Source organism: Simochromis diagramma, unplaced genomic scaffold (genome assembly GCF_900408965.1).
Source record: "Simochromis diagramma unplaced genomic scaffold, fSimDia1.1 OVJJ01000323.1, whole genome shotgun sequence".
NCBI lineage: Eukaryota > Metazoa > Chordata > Actinopteri > Cichliformes > Cichlidae > Simochromis > Simochromis diagramma.
The window spans coordinates 873,522-896,200 of NW_024386770.1; the positions used below are offsets into that span (position 1 = coordinate 873,522).

At 46.9% G+C, this 22,679-nt stretch overlaps 1 protein-coding gene across 7 annotated transcripts; it reads left to right on the forward strand.

Moving 5' to 3' along the window:
• Window positions 1-1,447: 1,447 nt before the first annotated feature.
• On the forward strand, window positions 1,448-22,679 carry LOC120737597 (nuclear pore complex protein Nup98-Nup96-like). Of its 7 annotated transcripts, none has more exons than XM_040038407.1 (18): window positions 1,448-1,767; window positions 7,690-7,798; window positions 8,148-8,290; window positions 8,392-8,499; window positions 8,594-8,774; window positions 8,861-9,027; window positions 10,461-10,598; window positions 11,535-11,670; window positions 11,756-11,848; window positions 11,967-12,104; window positions 12,269-12,453; window positions 15,126-15,514; window positions 19,513-19,705; window positions 19,985-20,084; window positions 20,172-20,285; window positions 20,400-20,538; window positions 21,387-21,564; window positions 21,771-22,679. In XM_040038407.1, exons 2-18 carry the CDS (start codon window positions 7,720-7,722, stop codon window positions 21,978-21,980), a joined length of 2,691 nt encoding a protein of 896 aa, XP_039894341.1. In that variant the 5' UTR covers window positions 1,448-1,767; window positions 7,690-7,719; the 3' UTR covers window positions 21,981-22,679. The 7 variants fall into 7 exon arrangements, with proteins under 7 accessions (XP_039894341.1, XP_039894364.1, XP_039894379.1 ...); XM_040038430.1 differs by lacking the exon at window positions 1,448-1,767 and having other exon boundaries at window positions 7,250-7,798; window positions 15,126-15,313; window positions 15,398-15,514; XM_040038445.1 differs by lacking the exon at window positions 1,448-1,767 and having other exon boundaries at window positions 7,250-7,798; window positions 11,538-11,670; window positions 15,126-15,313; window positions 15,398-15,514.

The window sequence follows — 22,679 nt, forward strand, 5'->3', positions numbered from 1 at the left end:
CTACTCTGAGCCCCTCCCAGATGGCCGAACTTCTCACCCTATCTCTAAGGGAGAGGCCAGCCACCCTTCGAAGGAAGATCATTTTTGCCGCTTGTATCCGCGATCTCGTTCTTTCGGTCACTACCCACAGCTCGTGGCCATAGGTGAGGGTAGGGACGTAGATCGACCGGTAAATTGAGAGTTTTTAATTGATTATTAAAAATCATATTAAAAATATTTAATATTTTTAATATGATTCCTTAAATCTGTCATTTAACGTAGAGGACATTTCTGATTATATGATGTCAGTTATTCTTTCTTTCTGTGTTTCTTGCAAATTATTTTTTTGGTTTATCTTCTGGTTTGAGCAGAATATTCATAATCATCATCAGTCCTGGAAGCTCAGGGATTCCTGTGACTACATCACCTGGTGTTGGGAACGTATCCATTGGAATAAAAAGTCAAATCTGCCTCCTGAGAAGCAGCTGAGAGCATGGAGAGGACCAGTCATTATATGAAACTTAAATGTATCAAGGTACTTCATGGCTGACAGTTTATGCAGTTTAAATATTTCAGTACTATGGTACTTTATGTATTTTGGCTAAAAATATTTGGTTCTTTACTTCTTATGATTTTGAAGACTTTAAATTAAATCTTAGCGATATTATCACTAGAATAACACAGATGAAGCTACTCGGGAGCATATAAATCATTAAAATCATATTTTTAATACAAATCCTTACACAGCTGTAATGCATCCATATGAAGGCATCTACTTCAGCCTGAAAATCAAAGCCAGTCTTTCTTTAATGCATGTTTTCTGATTAAATGTTCTGATTTTGTCTGATTGCAACTTGTTGTCAGATTTATTATCGTTGGAAAGTGTACACTTAACCTCCTAAGACCCGAACTCTTTCATGGCATGCACTTTTAATTTCTCTTTGCTTTTTGGATTGACTGGGACCTGATGAATGTAAAAACAAAGAACCAGATTACCAGATTTTCTTTACCTGATATTTGTTTCTGATAAAAACGAGGTCCACATATGAACCATTCATTTTAAATTTCGATAGAACAGTAGCTGTATAATGTCCTCGTAAGTGGATATCAGGCCCTTGTAGAGGAAGATTTAGTATTTTGGTCTAGACAACCCAAAATGTGATGTCCACATGTGTGGACGCAGGTCCTAGGAGGTTAAACAAGTTTTAAAGGTCTTCTTGTGCAGAAATAATAAGACGAAGCTCCAGCTGTTCACACTCTGCATGCAGTGTTAGAGCAGAACTCCTCAAACAACTTGTCCGGTTTTTCTCATTTTTGTTCCAGACAGTTTCTCACATCTAGCACATTCAATTTAATTGAAGTGTTTAACGTTTAGCATCTAACAGTATATTTATGATGTACTTGTGTCACACTAACATCACCTGCTGCTTTGCCTCGACCCGCCGTTCCAGACTAACATACGAGGGGTCATAGAGTAATCTCGTATCTGCCTCGTGCTGCTCGTCACTCGGGCAGTCTGGCGCATTGAAGGGTGCAGAACTTTACTTACGGTGGTACCTGCCAGCTGTAATGATCTAGGGAGCTTCTAGCAGAGATGTAGCTTGGTACCAGGAAACTGTTTGAGGCCCTCAGGCCAGTGGCAGTATGTTCCCGACTCCACCCTCTCCCTTTGTAAGTGGCATGTTTGACTTTGTTTAAACAAATCTAAACACGACAGCAGCTGAAGTGGATCTCTGTGAGTAACAAAGGAGGAAGAAAATATATAGAGAGGAGAAAAGCATGGCAGAGGTGAGTGGAACAGATAAGGAGAAACATCTGAACATCTGAATAACTTCACATTATTCCTTTAACTTTAGTTTCGCAGGGCAGCCCAACTCAGGTCACTGTGACAGTGGGATTCTGTCTTTTTTGTGGTGACCAGAGGTGGGAGGTTACTGTCTGTACTTGAGTATTTTACTTTTACTACATGTTTAAACAAATATATGTACTTTCTACTCCTCACATTTTAAAACAGGCTTGTTACTTTCGGTTCAACACATTTGAGGGGAGCTATTGTTTCACGTCCCTGCAAACCTTCAAACTGTGCGCCTAAACACAAACGCACGAGAGGCAGTGCTGCTGTTGTATTAATCACCAGGAGATGTGACATACAAAGAGATAAAAGAGGCAAAACTGTGTGCCACAGTCAGGACTAAAAGTGAGCCGGTGTTTTTATTAAGTGTGCCAATGTAACAGGACTTTTCATGCTTCTGATTTGCCCTCCTTACAACCTGATAGATCCTGTTCACAACTGACCTGGCAGTCATGTCGTCAGTATTTACTTCAGTCCAACTGAAAGCTGTTGGCAGTTATTTTCAGTTGGTGAATTTAAATGTATGGGAATTAGGGATGGGTATCGAAACCCGGTTCTTGTTGAGAACCGGTTCCCACTGTTTCAATTCCTTGGAATTGTTTGCCATTTTTGCAAACGATTCCCTTATCGATTCCAGTCGCCCCGATTGACGTCACCACGTTGCTGAGAGTCATTTACCTGGCAGGAAACACGGCGCCTAAGCGGCTCAAATGCTCAAAAGTTTGGTCATACTTTACGAGAACGGATGACAACAGGGCAACTTGCAATACTTGCAAAGTACATATTTCATTTAAGGGAGGAAACACTACGAATATGCAAAAGCATTTGCTCACAAAACACGCGATGACCTTAAATGAATGTCGTGTTTTTAATTCCGCTCCGGACTCGTGAATCTCAGCCCAGCAGCAGCGGTAACGTTTGCACGTCCTCTCCCTTTAATGCGGCAGGTAAATAATCAACTAACAGTGCATATTATGTTAGCGCGATCTGCCTTATTACAAACCTGCCATTACTGTGCATTTAGGTGACCATGATGAGAGAGACAGACAGAGTCTGGCTCAGATGCTGGCAGTTCTCGCTGCAGTCTGCCGGTAGCGTCTCCTTTCAGGCCAGGATAGACGAATGTCACCGAGCAGAGACTCAGTTTGTGGTCAAAGGCTTGCACCTGTTTGCCACAGCAGATGATTTTCAGTCAGTGAATGTGTTTAATTGTAGGCAGGGACATTGCTGGATATTCTTGTGTAATTGCTACAGAATAATATTTATTTTATTGTTTTACAGTTACAATTTTTTTCCTCTGGGGACCCTGTGACACCCCATTGAAGAGCCACAGGCTGTGGATCTCTTAAGATCTCACTGTTGGGTTAGTTTTCTCTTTCTCTTCAGGAAATAGGTTGTTCAAATCTGGGGAGTTAAAATCAGTTGATTTTAGAATGATCATTTCTGATTGGATGATTAGAACTGAAACCATTTGCCTGTTTGTTGTTGATTCTCCCACATTTCAATTCATCTAAGCCAATTTAATGTCTCTGTTTTCAGTCTGACAGACACACACACACACACACACGTACACACAGATCCATACAAACAACAAACTAAGGAAGTTTCCCCATTCATTTGAATTGCAAAACGTCTAAAAGAAGGCACAAACCCAGACCAGCTTGCAGCCCTACCACTCAGGCATACTTTATTGCAGAAACATAATTTAAACTTTATACAGGTCACAAGACTTCGGACTTTTATTGACTAAATCTGTGTTTTGATATCTTTTATGTTTCTTTTTCATAAGAGCAGTTTATGTTTTATGAAGAATTCGATTTTTCTGGGAATTTTCCCACCACTGAATGATCACATGACCTGCTGTAATACCTGAGGGTGGAGAATATTGATGATCTGATATCGTCGTGTTGGTGTTGTTCCTGGAACAACATAGTAAATGTTGTTCCAGGTTCAACATTGCAAGTGACCAATCACATTGTTGTGACTTTATTCTTTGGCGCACCAAGCCATTCGTGCATTTATGAAATTCTAATGTTGCAAGGACAATATCAGTTCTGCTTAGCGTTTATTAAAGGGTCAGGGTCCGTTGATCGGCGGACAGAGGCGGTTTCTCGCAGCTTAAGTACAGTTTTTTGTTTTATGGCTGTTTTTCCCGAAGTCGCAAAAGTATGACATCACAACATTCTGATTGGTCACTTGCAATGTTGATCCTGGAACAACATTTACTATGTTGACCTGGGAACAACACCAACACGACGATATCAGATCGTGTGAAGAATATAAAGAAAAATGTCTCCTGCTTTTTTTCCCGCCCAAACCTTTTGCCCTATATGTATAATATAGACATTAAAATGTAGCTATCGTTATCTTCTTTCATCCAGTGTTATTCTCTTTGAGATGTGTTTTAAGGTTTTCTCACAAATGCCATCAAAGCACAGCCTCCTTCATCCAAGTCTCTCATAGACAATAATGTTAACTCTAACTAATTTCGGCTGAAAATCAGAGGTGAAGGCTGCTTTATATGGTCAGCATGAACTCTACAAACATGAAAATTCAGTATTTGATACACTAGAGGTTCCTGCCGCTCAAGGTGAAAGAATTTTCTAGATACGATTGATAGTTTTTCCTTGGGAAGCATTTGTTTCAGAGGTTAAATCCTGTTTTCCGCTCTTTGTATGGCCAGAACTTTGTGCCATCCGAAACTGAATTTGAATAAGTTAAATTTGAATTTGAATTGCTCAGATTGAATCTGAATTGTAACTTGAGTAAATGCTTTTTAAAACTGAATTTGAATTAGCCTAATTTGAAATTCAATTTATTGGTTTAAAAATGATCATCACTAAATTGAAACTGAATTTTACATTATGAAAATGAATTAATTTGAAATTGTATTCCATCCTTCTTTAATTTTGGCCCGACATTTAATTATGCTTTCAGTTTCACTTCTCACCATTCAATTTCAGTTCTTAAATTCAGTGTTTTGGGTCAAACATTCGGTAGTGATGGGATTTCCGGCTCTTTTTAGTGAGCCGGGCCGAAAGAGCCGGTTCTCTAAAAAGATGGAACTGGATGTGCCAGTTGTGTAACAAAAAGAGAAAGGAAAAGAAAAAAATACATTCAAGCATTTAAGCAATTATGTAATTTGTTCCATGATTCGAAAAGAGTGCAAATGCAAATTGAATACAGTGACTCACAGCCACGAAGCAGGTGCAGACGAGCAGAGGCAGGATTATCTGATTGAATCCAACCCAGAACTCAAAACTAATTAAAACATTCTCAGACACAAGAGCATTATCTCCTGGTCTTTATGATGAAGTTTGTTGTGTGTTTAGTGTCGATTTTTCGAGCAAAGGAAGAACTTTCAGGGATAAGAGTGAAAGTGTGGGATTATTCGGAGGAGAGAAAAGGTTGCTATGGCGTTCCTCAAGAGCTGTGCAGACAGTTTGCTTTATCCCTCTAGTTAACTGAGTAGGATGTCTGCCAAGCTCCCCAGGGATCTGTGTGTGTGAGAGAGAAAGAAAACAGAGCTAGAGGAAGGAGAGTAGTTCCAGTGGGTGGAACTGGATGGAACTGGTTTGGTCTAGCTCGGACTCGCCCGGTTAGGAGCCGGAATAGCACCTACTGTAAACCCGCCCAGTTTTTCCAACATTAACGTTTGTGTTTCGGATGTTTGTGACTAACCGGCGGATCAGCTCGGTTAGCCGCACGTGGAGGCGAATCGAGGTCGGCGAGAAATAACCGATAGCGCGATAATGTGCTCACAGAAGTCATTAAAACAAGGGTATGGGTAAACGCGTGCAGTTTCCGTCAGCTGGGGTCATTTTGTACCCGTGAAGCATTTAAAGAATTCCACCTTAAATGCTTCCTGACTGGATTCGTGGAGCGAGATGAAGATCGGAGGTTTGACTCGTGGGTTCATGTGTCTGTTTCCATCCCTGACAAAGAGAATAAATGAAAAACATGATTTGAAACAAAACAACAAACCACAGCTGGAATCAACACCTGGCATTTCTTGTGTGTAAGAGGGTCATGTCACAGATGAACCACAGTAAAAACAAGGTGCGAATATTGAATGAGTAAAGGTATAAAAGTCAGTGAATGTGTGATTTTCAGTGTCTCTGTAGGAGAAATGCTGTTGCATGTTCGAACATGTAGAAAGAGCTCAGAGTTAATTATCCAACACAAAGATTTGTTTTTCATCTAAAACGCATCAGAGCCGATGTGTCGTGTGTCAAATGTACTCAGAGGAGATCGAGAGCTCCAGAACACCTAACCTGCACAAAAGATGCTTTAGAACAGGAAGTGCAGTGATTTCTAATCAGGAGTGAGAGCAGTCGTCCTCGTGTTCTCAAGTATACACAAGAAGACTTCATCGTAACACTGTAGTCACAGGCCTAAATCACAGGATTGTGAGTACTGTTGTAATTAAATTCCTTCCCACAAACACTTGCTGAAGGGCACTCCTGCACACAGAAGCAGCGTTTGCACTGATGAGCAACAACAGGACAGAGCTGAACACCACCTGATGGTGTTCCTCCTTCCCTTATTGTAATGAGACGTAAAAGCTGTAGAGCTTTTGGTCCAAGCTTTGCAGCGGCTGAGTGTAAGTGTGTTCCTGTTGTAGAGAGTAACACTGCAAATGCTGCGTCCCGCTGTTCTTCTGCCTGTAACAGTTGCTGCCTGTGCAGTTTAACAGCTGGATGGAGCTTCTGGTCTGAACCAGTGAGAGTGCAGTGTCATGGTTGGACACGCTCCTCTGTCGTCACGTCTGGGTTAAAAACAGAGCTCGGCATTTCCTCTGGTTCCGGCTCCTCCCACCATCCAAAGACGTGACACTATGAGTCATGCTCATTGGCTCTTCTAAAGTCCTCTGTGGATGTGAGGCTGAAGCCAAAGTTCTGTTTGTAAATGTGGTTTCTCAGAGCAGAAGCTGATACCGAACATGTCTGTGAAGGTTCTCAGTCATCCAGGTCATCGTAGTCAAAGGAGCTTGCAAAGAAAAGCGTCTGGACTTCTTTAAGTTACTTGAAGACGTTTCACCTCTCATCCGAGACGCTTCTTCAGTTCTAAGGTCAAATGGTGGAGAGTCCCAGATATAAACCTAGTGGGAGTTTCCCCCCACAGAGGGACAAAAGGACCCCCTGATGATCCTCTAATCGCCTGAGCCAAGGTGTGAAACTGGGTGTGGGTCCCAATCAGCCAGAGTTTCAGGTGAGCTCATTGTGAAGCCTGGCCCCACCTTATCATGTGATTTTCTGAGGTCAGAGGGCCCAGGATGTGAGTGGGCGTTAAGGCGTCTGGGGAGGGAACTCAAAACTGGATTATAGATGGCAGAGAGTTGGTGTCGTAAACCCCGCCTCTGTTCAAAGATGGTCGCTCACAGTGGACATAGATGCTTCTTTCACTCCTCTTTCAAACCATCTGTCCTCTCTGTCCAAAATGTGAACATTGGCATCCTCGAAAGAGTGTCCTTTATCCTTAAGATGCAGATGGACTGCTGAGTCTTGTCCTGTGGAGGTGGCTGATACCGAACATTTAATTTGAGTGACGTCAGAGAAGCTTTCCTCCTGCTGTTCAGAAGGTTTTTCCTCAGCTGGGACACTAAAGTGTCTTTAAGGCATGATCTACGGTCAGTGTGTTACCTGCAGCAGTAAACCACACCCCTAAACAGACATACAAGCTAAACCTGAAAGATCCAGTGTGGGTTTAAGTGAAGCTGTTGCTCTCCATCAGACACCATCCACAAACACGGCAGCAGAAAACAGAAGCTGCACATCTGCTGCTGCCTCGATCGGTTAGTCGGCGGGACTGAAGATAAACGTTTGATCTAAACTGTACGGTGGTGTTTGTGTCCACAGAGACTTATGCTGTCCTGCTAGCAGGGCAAGATGTTCAACAAATCATTTGGGACTCCCTTCGGTGGCGGGGCGGGAGGATTTGGCACCTCGTCCACCTTCGGTCAGCAAAGTAAGTGAATTTCTTTTTGTACAGGAGCGTGAGCTCGATGCCTCGGGCGAGTCAGAAATGCCAAATATCCAAACTAATGTGGAAGAAATGATGAGAGCAGCACATCATTAGGATTTATACACACACACACACACACACACAAGTGAGAACCCTCCAAACCCTCACTCTCGTTTTTATTAAAAACGATAAATCGCCGCAGCGACGACAACGAGAAAATCAGAAACCTTAAAGAACAAAAAGCATGTTTACAGTTTTATGTAAATATGAGAAAAATGACGTTGTTGTGTTTGAAGCAGCTGCTCCGACTCTCCTTCTGTTCGGCCTGTAATGACGTGAACTCTCTCTTCAGGCTTCGGGACGAGCACCAGCAGCAGCGGCGGCCTCTTCGGCTCCACCAACACCACCTCCAACCCGTTCGGCGGGGCTACGTCCCTGTTTGGAGGTTCGGGGTTCTCCGCCACTCAGCAGCCGGGAACGACCGTGAAGTTCAACGTGAGTGATTATTCTTCCCCTTTAATCGTCTTTCTGCTCCTCAGACACTAAACGTCTCACTGTTTTTATGCTCTGTGTTAAATTTGTTTTCCCTCCTTCAGCCTCCGACAGGAAGTGACACAATGGTGAAGGCGGGCGTGACAACGAGCATCAATACGAAGCACCAGTGCATCACTGCCATGAAGGAGTACGAGAACAAGTCTCTGGAGGTCCGTTTTCACTCGGCTGGCCGCGGCTCTTAAACGCAGCCACTAAAAACTCAGTTTTGTTGTTTGACGATGTTGTTTCTTCCTCTCCCTGCAGGAGTTGAGGCTGGAGGACTACCAGGCGGGCAGGAAAGGCCCAACCAACCCGATGGCCCCGGGAACCGGCAGTCTTTTCGGCCAGGCCACAGCCACGTCCAGCGCCACCACCGGCCTCTTCGGATCCTCGGCTCCCAACAGCAGCTTCTCCTTCGGCCAGAACAAGAGCACCTTCGGAGGGCGTAAGTAGCTGTGACGTAGAGCCCACGAACAATAAGAAGTGTTGATGAGAGCAAGTGAAGTGACGTGCGTGTCTCTGTCTGTTCAGCAACTACCGGCAGTTTTGGCGCGACCACAGGCGGCCTGTTCAGTCAGCAGACCCAGCAGCAGGCCGGCAGCCTCTTCAAGCCCTTTGGTGCGACCACCACCGCCCAGAGCACCGGCTTCTCCTTTGGAAACACCAACACGATAGGACAGGCCAACACCAGCAGCATGGTGAGACTAGCTCCGCTTCACTGTTTCTGACACATCAGGTTGAGTTTGATTGCTGCTCATTTTCACACAATTTCACTCCTGCAGCCACAAAAAGTAAAGACTTGCAGGTGGAAACCAGCAGACTCGGCTTCACTTTGATTCAGTTTCGTTTAGCAGCCAAAGCACACGCTGTCGTCCAGTGATGGGAATAACGGCGTTACAAGTAATGGCGTTACTTTTTTCAGTAACAAGTAATCTAACTAATTACTATTTCTATCGTTACAACGGCGTTACTGTTACTAACAAGAAAATGCAGCGCGGTCGCGTTACCGTTTTTCAAGAAACAGACGGTTGAAGCTGTGTTCAGCTGGTTCAGCATCTTATATCAGCTGCAGGGAAGTAGCTGTAAGCAGTCTGGACGCTACAGCTTTAAGCAGCTGCGCGCTCCTGCGATCACTTTCTGCCCGACGACCACTTTTTGGCACAACACCTGGAGCTCAGGGGGCAAAACAATCACATGCTGTTTGACTGAGGAAGAATAAGGTAGTCGTGGTAAGCCAATCACATGACCACTTTAAGATGACAAAGCAACACGGTGATATATACCAGAGTCATGATAAACGTGTTTTTCCTCAATAGTTTCGTCACGTTTCTCTAAGGACAGTGCAGCGAGACCTCTCCGCCTATGAGCAAAATAAACAAAACAAAAACAGCCCGTTGGTGGAAAAATGCACCATGTCGACCAATCAGAACATGATATGGCAACATGACATTTTGTGTGGCATCCTGTTGAATGCAGAACAGCTGATTGTTCTGTAAATAGTTTGAAATGGTTTAAAAAAAAAAAAGGTCAAAGGTAAATGGCTGCAAATAACTTTGTTTGCAAAACGTGTGGATATGATTTTAAAACTGACGATTTATATTTGCATTTTAAGTTATGAAATATGATCAATAAACATGTTCGTGGTTGTTACAGTAGAAAAAAAATAACCTTTTCTACTTGGATTTTATGTTTGTCTGATTTTAGATCAATTGTGTTAGTACAGTCTGTCAAAATGAAAACATGACTGTAAATTCAGACACGTGAGGCTGTGCTGAAAAGGATGAGACCAAACAAAGTAAATAGTTTTTAAAGGTGAAACGTGGAGGAAACATCAAAACTAGTCAAAAATGGCCGATTACACCCGGGACCCCAGAGGGTTAAACATTTTTTTTTTTAAAGTAACGCAATAGTTACTTTACAACTAATTAATTACTTTTAGAATCTTGTAACTCAGTTACTTTTTTGAAGAAGTAACTAGTAGCTATAATGAATTTTTCAAAGTAACTTGCCCAACACTGCTGTCGTCTCAGTTTGACTTTCAGCTGCCTCTGCGTTGGTGCGGCGCAGCATGTTTTCTCTTGACTCTGAAGCTGTTTGAAGTCACAGTGAGGTTGTTTGGATGTTTCTTCAGGGTTTGTTTGGGAACACGGCGGCGTCTCAGTCGGGCGGCTTGTTCGGCTCAGCTCAGACCAGCACCGCCACTGGTTTCGGGACAGCCACGGGCCTGTTCGGCCAAACCAACACTGGATTTGGGAATGTCGGCACTCAGGTTGGGATCAGAGCAGACCCATTATTGTCCAGTTGTGAATTATTTTTGTGTGTGTGTGTGTGTGTGTGTGTGTGCGCGCGCGCGCCCCCGGCGCGCAGCAGCTCCTCCCCTCATCAGATGTTTCCTCATCAAACTCTTGTTTGTGATGGCAAACAACTCTGTGTCCATACAGTTTGAAGTGAAGCACAGACAGTCTGATTTCAGTCTGAAGGACACGTCGCTTCGTTCGTGTCCGGCCTGTGTGCGTTTTACGATTGTGTGCTCTGCTGTTTGTGAGGACAGTTTGATATAAAGAAGCAACGACTTATTCTTTATTCTATAAAAGCAGGGAAAGAGATGGATGATCAAATGCAGCAGGACGTGTGCTGCAGAGTTTCAACCACATTTACAACTAAAGAGAAGCTCGATAACATAGATTTTAATGTCTTTACTGGCAGAAGTTAGCAAGTCTTTTAAAAACCAACACGTTTAAGCATCATCCATGAGCAGAGCTGCTGTTACTGGTGTGGATTAACAATCTGTGAACTCTGACCTGTTAACGGTAAAATAAATCAGCGATTATGGTGTTTCATAGTGAAGTGACAGGAGGACAAAACTGTAAAAAAATAACTTATCATTTACGGATCTGTTTAAAGCTGGGTTGCAGCTCAGTGTGAGAGTCTTACCCTGCACCCTCGCTGTTAGCTTCCTCCACGCTGTTAGCGCCAAACATCCCAAACCACGAGGTTAAAGCAGAGTTAACGGGTGCGCCTGTTTTCAGGAGGATGCCTTTAATGACTCGAGAACAAATATCCCAGAGCACGCGGGGAAGCTCGTGTATTTCCAGGCAGATGCTTCTTTGAGTACTCGGAGCTCTTTTGTAGTCTTGAGGTTGAGTTTCAGTTTGAGTGATAAGTTTTAGGTCCTTTACGTATCCTGTGACTTTGGCTTCTGCAGCAGAGTTTATTCGGTAACAAGACAGCCGGGTTCGGCACCACCACCACCAGTGCCCCGTCCTTCGGCACCACCACCGGCCTTTTTGGGAACAAGCCCACCCTCACTCCAGGAACCGGAACCAACACCTCCACCTTCGGTAAGTCAGCTGAAAATATGTGACGATGTCAAAGTTTCTGCGCCTCCGGCTCTTCAGCTCGTCCTGTTTGATTGTCTGGCTGCAGGTTTCGGTGCAAACTCTGCTGGAGGAGGACTGTTTGGGAACAAGTCCACCACTGGAGCGCTGGGGACCGGACTGGGAACCAGCTTCGGAACAGGTAACAGACCCAGCAACGGTACCCAGTAACCGCCTCGTTGCTTTAACTAGGACACTCACCTCTGCTCAGTCAGCCAGAAAAAACTAAACAGTCAGTTTGTCCACGTCTGTGTGTCCAGCAGTCGGCCCCGGGCAGACACTGTTTGGCAACACTCAGAACAAACTGGGCACCGCGCTGGGAACGATGGGAACGTTCGGAACAACTGGGTTCAACAGTGGAACGAGCACCCTGGGATTCGGAGCGACGCAGCCCGTCGGTGAGCGGCCACATGTTTTAGAGATGAGGACAGATTGATGCTGTTAAAACGTCATCATTTAGTTCTTTTATGCTGCTGGTAAAAATGTGACTCAAACTGCCCTCTGGCTGCTGTTTCACGTCCCCACGGGCACACGTGGAGCGTTAACATCTTCTCATTTCCAGCCCTCACAGATCCCAATGCAGCGGCTGCCCAGCAGGCCATGCTCCAGCAGCAGCTCAGCGTGCTGGCGTACTCGCCATACGGAGACTCGCCGCTCTTCAGACCCTCAGACCCCAAGAAGAAGGAGGAGGCTTTCAGTTTTAACTTCACTGCAAAGAAGCCGTCAAACTCGAGCTTCTGCCCCGCAGTAGGCTACGTCCACACTTACCCAGACAAATTTGAAAGCAGTGTTTTCATTTGAAAACGCTCCAAGTTCACACTTTTCAGTCGTTTTCACAGAGTTGTGCGTCCACATTGAAATGGCCAAAAACGCTGACGTTCCAGTGCTGCGCATGCGTGAAACGTAAGAAGATTCGACCTGCCTCATTTCTGTCTGCCGCTTATTTACTTTCCGGCTCTTTGAAAGTTTTTTAAATGGACTAACAATGAGGTGGAGTTGTTGCTGCGAGTAACACAAAAGTGCAAAGTTGCAAAGTTAGTGAGAATTAAAGAATTTGAAGAAAAGCTCTCTGGAGCACGTACAGACTGATGTTGATCTTTAACAGGGCCGTCAAAACTGAGAGCAAACAAAACAACTGCTGTGTAATGCCCTCCGCTGTCTTAGTTTGTCACATGACTGCGTCATATGACTAAAATGTGTCATTATTTTCGAGAAGGCTCCGGGTTTGCTGTCCACACTGCAATGCAAACACAGCGTTTTCAAATGCATTCGCTTCGGAGAGCATCTTCAAAACGCCTCAGTGTGGACGGGAGGCAAAAAGATGTATCAAACAAAAACATTAGTGGGAGTAGGGCTGCCACCATTCGTCAACTATCAAAATCGTCGACCATTAATTTAATAGTCAACGCGTCGTTTGAAGCTTTGTAAGATCCCAAAAGACGCAGGAATAAGTAGCAGGATTTAAGAGTGTAATAACGGGCTGAAACAGAAGATGGCAGAACAGGCTTTTCCCCGCAGCACGCCGTGTAATAAATACTCACAAAGAAAACGACGGCCGTTACAACTTATGTCTAAAAATGTATCGTTTCATGCATCGTTAAAACACTCGACTCCAGCTACACGACGCCCAGCTGGAAACACTTCACGCAAGTCGAGCTGCCCGAGATTCACAGAATTTACAGAAAATGTTACATTTTTGTGAATTATATCATTATCGGACGATAGATGTCTTATATCGGGATATGAGATTCTGGTCATATCGCACAGCCCTAGTTGATGCCTATTTTAATTAACTCTTCCTGTCTATTAGTGCCTCCCTTCTGTGCTAGTGCTAGTGTCCGATCTGTACTTAAAATGACTTGTGTTGTTTCTCTGTGTTACTGTGAAGCACTTTGGTGAGCCTTCAGGTTTTTACATGTGCTATATAAATAAAACTGTATTGTATACCATATTTTTTGCACTATAAGGTAGGGCTGTGCTGTTCTAACGTTTGAGTCTAAGGTTTATTTTTTTAGCACCTGACGGCCCTTTTTTGCTTCTCCTCTGTAAACTCTCTGCATCCTCTTTCACGTGATTCAGTTTATTTTGAAAAGTCTCAACAGGATCTTGAGCTTTATTGTGAAAGGTTTATGTGGAACATAAACAAGCAGACATACGATGCTGTTACCGTTGTTGCTGCTAATGACAACGCATAAAAACAGGCGCTTGTCCGTCCGTAGTGTGGTGATATTAAATATAAGAGAAAGAGAGAACTTTAATAAATTAATATAGCCACTACAGTGACATCAGAACCATGAAAAAATATTGCTGTAAACGGTTTATTTTGCTACACCACGAAACAAACGACAGCGTAAAATGAAACGATAGACGTTTTTATATCGTCATCCGATATATATCGTTATATCGAACAGCCCTACTATAAGGCGCACTTAAAATCCTTTAATTTTCTCAGAAGTCGACAGTGCGCCTTATGTATGAATTCTGGTTGTGCTTACTGACCTTGAACCAATTTTATGTGGTACATGGTGCACAGCAATCAGTCAAAATGTTTTAGTACAACTTTGGTAAGCTACGAAGCCGCACCACTTGATGGATTGTCGGAGCATTAGGGCTACCGTAGTCTGGAGCCTCGCTGAGTAATCTGGGTCCTAAACTCCGTCTCTTCTGGTCCCAAAGTCAAACGAACATTGTGGCATCACTAAGAGTTAAAAACTGTCTAAATTCTTTCATCTTTGACAAAATGATCAGCGTTCTGCTCTACCAGGTGTAACATCCAGGCATCCATGAAAACCGAATTTATTACATTTAACAGAGTTAGAAGTTAGCAGGAAGTTAGCTCGCTAGTTTCCACCTAAGCATGATATCGCATGTTCTGATTGAGAGATTGATGAAAAATTAAAACGTACCGCTCTGCTGTCACATCCAACATAAATGAAGACAGGAAAGTAAACAGCAGTGACGTTTGTAGGGTTACTGAAGTTGGGCTAGCTGGTATATAATGATGTGCTACATGATCACTAGCGACACAGCTATGTTAGCATAATATAAACACGCTAACTTTTTCCACTGGATAAAAGTTAACATGAGGGTTCCCGATGGTCAGGGACAAATACAGTCGCATGGCAGGATGCTGTAAAAGGACCAAACTTCAGTCAGGAGAACAACTGAGATAATCCATGATGACACCATCAACTTGTTATTGTGGTATAGTAAAAATCTCTGTTTAGTTTATACCGCCCACCCCTAGTTTCTTTTTCTGCCGTCACGGCGGTTTCACTTCCTCGCTGTCGGTACCTCGTCTAAACAAACCATTGGGAGGCTCCGCCCCTCACCGGTGACGGGAACGTAGAATTTATTACATAAAGTAATACAAAGCTGTGAGTTAACTTGTAATCTGCATCTCTTCTTTGTTCTGACAGTGTCTGAAACCGACCAATCCGACGGCTCAGAAGGCTCTGACCACGCCCACTCACTACAAGCTGACTCCGTGTCCTGCGACCAGGGTGCGGCCCAAAGCGCTGACGTCTTCCGGAGCCTCCAAGTCGCAGCTTTTTGACGGCCTGGATGACGACGAGCCGTCGCTCACCAACGAAGCCTTCGTGCTGCTGTACACCTCCGCTCGCCACGCAGCGGCAAAGTTAAATATGACCGTGCGCATGCCGGCAGGTAACGCTGTCCGTTTCCTCCACAGGAAGAGCATCAAGAAGCTCGTGCTGAACAACCTGAACAACAGTCAGTACAGCAGTCCTCTGAACAAGGAGAGCGACGACCTTGCCTCGCCGTCAGAGTACCCACAGAACGGACACAGGTCTCACCACGTTCCTATTGGCTGTCACGTCTCTGAGAGTCAAAAGTGTAACATGACCGTAGAAACTGCAACGCTGATTCAGGCGTGAGCCGCTTTGACGTTGTCACGGTCCTGGGTCTCCTGACCCAGCGTTTTTAGTTCTTTGTGATGTGTGTATTATTGTACTTGTGTGAGTTATTCTATGGTTTCTAGTTTCGATCCCTTGCCCTTCATGTTGCTCTGTGTCCCCTCTGTTCTGTGTAAGTCTGTGTCTGCATGTTTGAGTTCCCCTCTGTGTCTCTCGGTTCTTAGAGTCCTCTGCCTTATGGTTTATGTCTCTGTGTTTCTTAGTTGCTGTCTCCACTGTCAAGTTCGCGTCTCTGTGTGATCCTTCCTGTTTTACTTTGAAGGTCCGTGTCTTATGTGAATGTGTCCTGCTTTGCTTGTCTCGTCAGTCCTGATTTCTCCCAGCTGTGCCCTCCTTCTGTGTCTCATTCCCCTCGTTACTCCCCAGTGTATTTAAACCCTGTGTTTCTCTGAGTCAGTGTCGCGTCGTCCCTCATGCTGTGTGTGGATCTCCCCGTGTCTCTCTGTGAGTTCTTAGTTTGTGGTTTCCCAGTTTAGTTTAGTTTGTATGTTTGTTCTACCGGCAAATAAAGCTGTGTTTTGAGTTCATTCCCTCGAGTCTGTGAGTCCTGCATTTTGGGTCCAACTCCTGCCTGCTGCACAGCGATTCATGACAGTACGACGCGACCAGACATGGACCCAGCAGCACTCAACCCACCAGAAGAACTGCGTCTGGACATAATCTACTCCGTGGAAAGACTCCTGCATCTGTGGCTCGAACATGAGGGGAAGGAATTTCGCCGTGCTGTGGAAACCAAACTACAGCGTTTAATCTCTGGTCTTCCTTGGCTACTCAGTGCGCTCCACCCACTCGAACAGGATTTAATCCGAAATGAGCTCCACCTTCATCCCCCAGCTGCTACTGCCCACCTGCCTGAAGGGCCGGATGTGGAACTGCTCGGCCCATCAGAGCCATCATCAAAAAAGAAACTGCGTTCCCGCCGCCGACACCCACCGCCACAGCCGGACCCCGAGACTTCTGAGTTGCCAGCTGTGGTGAGTGGAAGGGACAATCAGGAGTTTCCTGACTCTGGGACTGTTTATTCCGGGGCTGTGTTTTTTCCCTTAGCTGCCCAGCCAGAAGCTCTCTTAGCTGCCCAGCCTCCTGAAGCTCTCTTAGCTGCCCAGCCTCCTGAAGCTCTCTTAGCTGCCCAGCCTCCTGAAGCCCTCTTAGCTGCCCAGCCTCCTGAAGCCCTCTTAGCTGCCCAGCCTCCCGAAGCCCTCTTAGCTGCCCAGCCTCCTGAAGCCCCCGCTAGCACAGCCATTAACTCCACCACACGCTCCATTTTCACCTCTACCATCGCTTCAGTCATCAGTTCGGTCTGCCACTCAGTCGCCCTTAGTTCCATTATCCACACTACCACCTGTTTCCCTTCCACCACCACCATCACTACACCCAGCCATTCAGGCTGCTACTCAGTCAGACATTCAACCCATAGCCCTGCCGTTAATACACTCTGTAGCTGAGCCACTAGCCGCCCGACCCGCAGCCACTTCAGCCACTCCTCCACCCGTTACACCTCCACTACAACCGTCACTGCAGTCTCTAGCGCAGTCCCCTGCAGCTCAGTTTTCCCCAGCGCAGTCTCCAGTGTCCCCAGCGCAGCCTCCCTTAGCACAGTCATCCACTCAATCACCAGCTCCACTTTCCCCCCCCACTATCACTACTACCTCTAGCTCAGTCTCCTGTGCACTCACCTCTAGCTCAGTCTCCTGTGCACTCAACTCTGGTTCATTCTCCTGTGAAATCATCAACTCCACCGCCTACTCCACTCTCACCACCACCGTTACAACAGACATCAGTTCAGTCTCCCGTACAGTCATCTACTTCACCACCATCAATAGCTCAGGTCCCCGTATCTCCAGTAGCTCAGCTCCCACTATCACCCGTGTCTCCAGTAGCTCAGTTAGCTGCCCAGCAGCCACTCTCTGCTCCGTCTCCTGTGTCGCTGGTTTTGCTCATTCACTCCATGCAGAGAGGTAACTTGATTTCTACTCAGGGTACTTTTCATAGTTTAGCCGCCGTTGGCACAGTTTGCCACTCCAGGGCTTCCCCAGAGGCTAGGTCTCAGTCCCCAGCTGATTCTGGACCCCTGAAGTTTGAGCAGCCCCCTAAGAACTGCACCATGTTCGCATTGCCTGGGCAGAGTCAGTGCTCAGTGCAGCGCCAGTTGTCCTCATGTCAGCCAAAGGACTTCATGCCTGTTGGCTTTGTTTTGGCCTCCGCTGGAGGGTCCGAGGGGCCCGTTCAGCCTCCCGTCTCCGCTGGAGGGTCCGAGGGGCCCGTTCAGCCTCCTGTCTCCGCTGGAGGGTCCGAGGGGCCCGTTCAGCCTCCTGTCTCTGCTGGAAGGTCCAAGGGGCCCGTTCAGCCTTCTGTCTCCGCTGGAGGGCCCAAGGAGGCCGTCCAGCCGCCACCGGCGGCCCCTGCTTCTACTCCGCCTGGTCCAGCTTCAGCCTGTGCAGCTCCGCCTGGTCCAGCCTCAGCCTCTGCAGCCCCACCTGGCCCAGCCTCAGAGTCTTCGTCCTCGTCTGGCCCAGCCTCAGAGTCTTCGTCCTCGTCTGGCCCAGCCTCAGAGTCTTCGTCCTCGTCTGGCCCAGCCTCAGAGTCTTCGTCCTCGTCTGGCCCAGCCTCAGAGTCTTCGTCCTCGTCTGGCCCAGCCTCAGAGTCTTCGTCCTCGTCTGGCCCAGCCTCAGAGTCTTCGTCCTCGTCTGGTCCAGCTTCGACTTTGGCTTCTGTTTCGCCTGCTGCAGCTCCAGCCTGTGCTTCGCCTGCTGCAGCCTCGTCATCGCCTGGTCCGGCCCCGTCATCGCCTGGTCCTGCCTCGACTGGTCCTGTGCCCACCGGGCCATGGCCAGCACGCCTAACACTGGAGAGCCGCCGCTGCCTTCCGCGCAGCCGGCCTCCTGAACTGTTTCCACATCGTCGCCGTTGCCTTGCGCACGGCTGGCCTCCTGAACTGTTTCCACGTCGTCGCCGATGCCTTCCGCGCAGTCGGCCCCCTGGACTGGTTCCACGTCTCCGCCGTTGCCTTCCGCATGGCCGACCCCCTGAACTGCTCTGTGTTTGGGTTGTTTTCTTGGGCTCCGGTGTTTGCTGTACTCTTCTTTTGTTTTCTGTTCCGAGCCCTCCGTCCTGGAACCCCGCCGCCCGCCCTGGGTTGTTTTCTGTTTGGTTTTGTTTTTCTGTGTTTGGGCTGTCTTGAGCCAGCCCTTAAGGGGGGGGGTACTGTCACGGTCCTGGGTCTCCTGACCCAGCGTTTTTAGTTCTTTGTGATGTGTGTATTATTGTACTTGTGTGAGTTATTCTATGGTTTCTAATTTCGATCCCTTGCCCTTCATGTTGCTCTGTGTCCCCTCTGTTCTGTGTAAGTCTGTGTCTGCATGTTTGAGTTCCCCTCTGTGTCTCTCGGTTCTTAGAGTCCTCTGCCTTATGGTTTATGTCTCTGTTTCTTAGTTGCTGTCTCCACTGTCAAGTTCGCGTCTCTGTGTGATCCTTCCTGTTTTACTTTGAAGGTCCGTGTCTTATGTGAATGTGTCCTGCTTTGCTTGTCTCGTCAGTCCTGATTTCTCCCAGCTGTGCCCTCCTTCTGTGTCTCATTCCCCTCGTTACTCCCCAGTGTATTTAAACCCTGTGTTTCTCTGAGTCAGTGTCGCGTCGTCCCTCATGCTGTGTGTGGATCTCCCTGTGTCTCTCTGTGAGTTCTTAGTTTGTGGTTTCCCAGTTTAGTTTAGTTTGTATGTTTGTTCTACCGGCAAATAAAGCTGTGTTTTGAGTTCATTCCCTCGAGTCTGTGAGTCCTGCATTTTGGGTCCAACTCCTGCCTGCCGCACAGCGATTCATGACAGACGTTTCCTTTCTCTCTCCTCCCCTCGCCATGTTCTCCTATTTGCGGCCACGTGGAGGAGGAAGAGGAGCAGCTGAGGAGGGTGGCGGGCCCCGGCAGGCGGGCCGACGACGACCCGGAGGTCACCCAGTTCTACGTCAACCTCATCGCCAAGCCAATCCCACAGGGCCGCGCCCACGCCAGCCTGCAGGACACCATCAGCGACCTGAACATGCACAAAGGCTCGAGGAACGGCCTCGAGGTCAGAACCAGAACAAACATCACCGCCTCCCCAAGCGTGTCGTCGCTTGGGGAGGCGAAACTAACCGCCGATTTAAGCTGAGCTGCAGAATCAGCGGCACAAATAAATCAGTGTTCGAGTCCCGAACATCAGCTGAACAAATTAGAAACATTAATCCCGTTTTGCAGCTCCTCGTTTTCTTCACTGCTTCTGAACTTTTACATTTTCCTGCCACCTAGTGGCCCGAGGCGGCACAGCACGCTAGAATCACGGCTAATTCTGAGCTTTTTGTTTTTTCAGCTGAGCAACGATGACATGTCTGCGTCCTTCGGCGAGGAGTCTCTGCAGGAGGAGCGAGAGGAGGAGCAGCAGCTGTCCCAGCAGTCTCCGCACCCTGCAGGTAACTGAGCGTGCTCGCTGATTTCAGCTTCGTCCGCATTTCCTTCGCTGGACGGTAAAAGACGCGCGTTTGCTTTCCTGTTTTCAGGCATCGTTCTGAATCGTGTGGGCTATTACACCATCCCCTCCATGGACGAGCTCGCCGACATGGTGGACAAAAACGGGGAGTGCATCGTGGAGAACTTCACCATCGGCAGGAAAGGTACCGCCTGCGCACGTGTGATGTCATACTTCAGTCGCACGTTAACAGGTTTGAGCTGAAGTCTGCTCTGATTGGACAGCTGTCTCACCGCTCTTCACCGATCTCCTTTTCCAGGTTACGGCTCCATCTTCTTCCCCGGCGAGGTGAACGTGTCGGGACTGAACCTCGACGAAATCGTCTACTTCAGACGCAAAGAGGTCATCGTGTACCCAGACGACAAGAGCAAGCCACCGGAGGGGGAGGGGCTTAACAGGTGAGCGACAGGAGATGACGGGAAACCTTACAAACCAAAACGAACGTCTCAAAGGAAAAAAGATTTCAGTTTAAAAACAAGCTAACTTACAGGATTCGTTCACCTCATTTTTCTAAAAGTAAGGACGGCGCTCGCTGCTGGCCAGCGAGAAGAAAAATCCACCCCTTCCCTATTGGTGGAAGAATTTAGCGTATCGACCAATCACAAAATGATATGGCAACATGTGACATCTGGTTGTTTAGGAAGAGGAGGAAGTTTAGGGGAGAGTGAGTTTTGAGATGTGTTGTTCAGCGTGTGAATGTGTAGTTATTGTTTCGACGTGCACAACAAAGCAGTTGGCAGCACCGCGCACTGAGGCGACTGCTGAATGTCACCGTTCTGCCAAAAAGCCACCGAAGGCAGATTATGATGTAAACACTGCCTCCAGGTGGGAAACAGGAAGTGATGTGCTCTTCTGTCCTGTGACGCTTTCATGGAGTGGCACAAATCACGCGTGTGGCAGAACACGGAGTTGTTCTATAAATAGGTTTAAATGGTTAAAACACTTTAACTGCATTTTTAGATAAATGGATTTGTGGAACTTGTTTGCATTTCAAGTCGAAACCATGAAAATGGTTTGTTAAACCTGTTTGTGGTTGTTAGAGTAAATATTACTCTTACTTTTATGTTTTTGTCTGATTTGTGTTAATGTTAAAATGAAAAATGATACCAAAGGAAGCGAACTTTTTTTAAAGGTAAAATCAAAAGTAGTCAAAAACGTGTGATCATACCCTCGACCCCAGAGGGTTAATCAACCTGTGGCGTTCTGCCTCCGCTTCCTGTCCTGATGTGGATCTGTGTTTTCGCAGGCGCGCGGAGGTGACTCTGGACGGCGTTTGGCCGAACGACAAGACGGCCTGCACCCAGATCAGGAGCCCCGAGCGTCTGAGCGACATGAACTACGAGGGCCGGCTGGAGAAGGCGTCGCGCAAGCAGGGAGCTCGCTTCCTGGAGTACCGACCTGAGACCGGGTCCTGGGTGTTTAAGGTCAGTTTATGTGATTAAAGCACGCTCACTGCCCGCTGCTGTGGCGTGACACCTGATGAACGTCAGCACCGTCCTCGTTTACGTTCGTTGATGTTTGAATGTTTTCAGCGGGTTCAGATCCACAACACTTAGATAAAAATTATGGAGTCACTTCTGTTTGTGTGGTTCTCAGGTGTATCTGACTCCTCCCCCTCTTTATTCCTCAGGTGGCGCACTTCTCCAAGTATGGCCTGCAGGACTCGGACGAAGACGAGGACGTCCCGCCGAAAGCCGAAGCCAAGAAGCTGAAGACGCTGACGCTCCCTCCCTCCCGGCTGCAGCAGCAACAGCTTCCCCCCTCTCAGCAGCAGGTGGCGCCACAGGCTCAGGTAGAGCAGCCCGCGCCCTCCCACACTCACCCTCCTCCTCCTCACTGAGGCCACTGATTAAAGGAGCGTTTCACCCAATGGTGTGCTCGCAGGTCGATTTTAACCAGACGTTTTCAGTCTTTTATTTTTTTTTTAAGTTTGAAGCTTTTTGATTTTGATCATTTTCACTCGGAGCAGCTGTGCAGCGTCAGCGCGCTGCCTGATGTGGAACCAGTTCCACCAGTGGCTCTAGAAAGTCACCACTGATTCGTGGATGCAGATTACACATGACCCTGATCTCGCATATTAATCATTTGGGAAATGTTGGACAAAGGCAGAACTGGCTCCGCGGCGCCGCCGGCGAGCGTGTGACGTTTTCCGTTTTAAATCCTTTTACTGTCAGACGTCGGTGATTTATGAGTGAAGGAGTTGTGTGACATAAAGGTCAAAGGTCAGGAACAGAGCGCTCGATAAGGAGCCGACTTTGAGCTGCTGTAATGAAGTCTGAGAATAACGAGACGCATTCAGGAGTTTTACAGGATTAACGAAGGAAGTTCAGCGTTAACGATGACAGAGGAGCGAAGAACGTCGAGACAGAATCCAAAATATTTATATTCAAAGCAAAAAACTCACTTTTTTCTTTTACCAATAAACTGAGAACAAGAACAGACGCATCTCTACAAACGGCGTTCTTCATGTTCAGCGAGCGCTGCAGTAGTCCGAGAGGTTTCCAGAACTAAAGGTCGCAGACACTCGATTCTCCGAGAG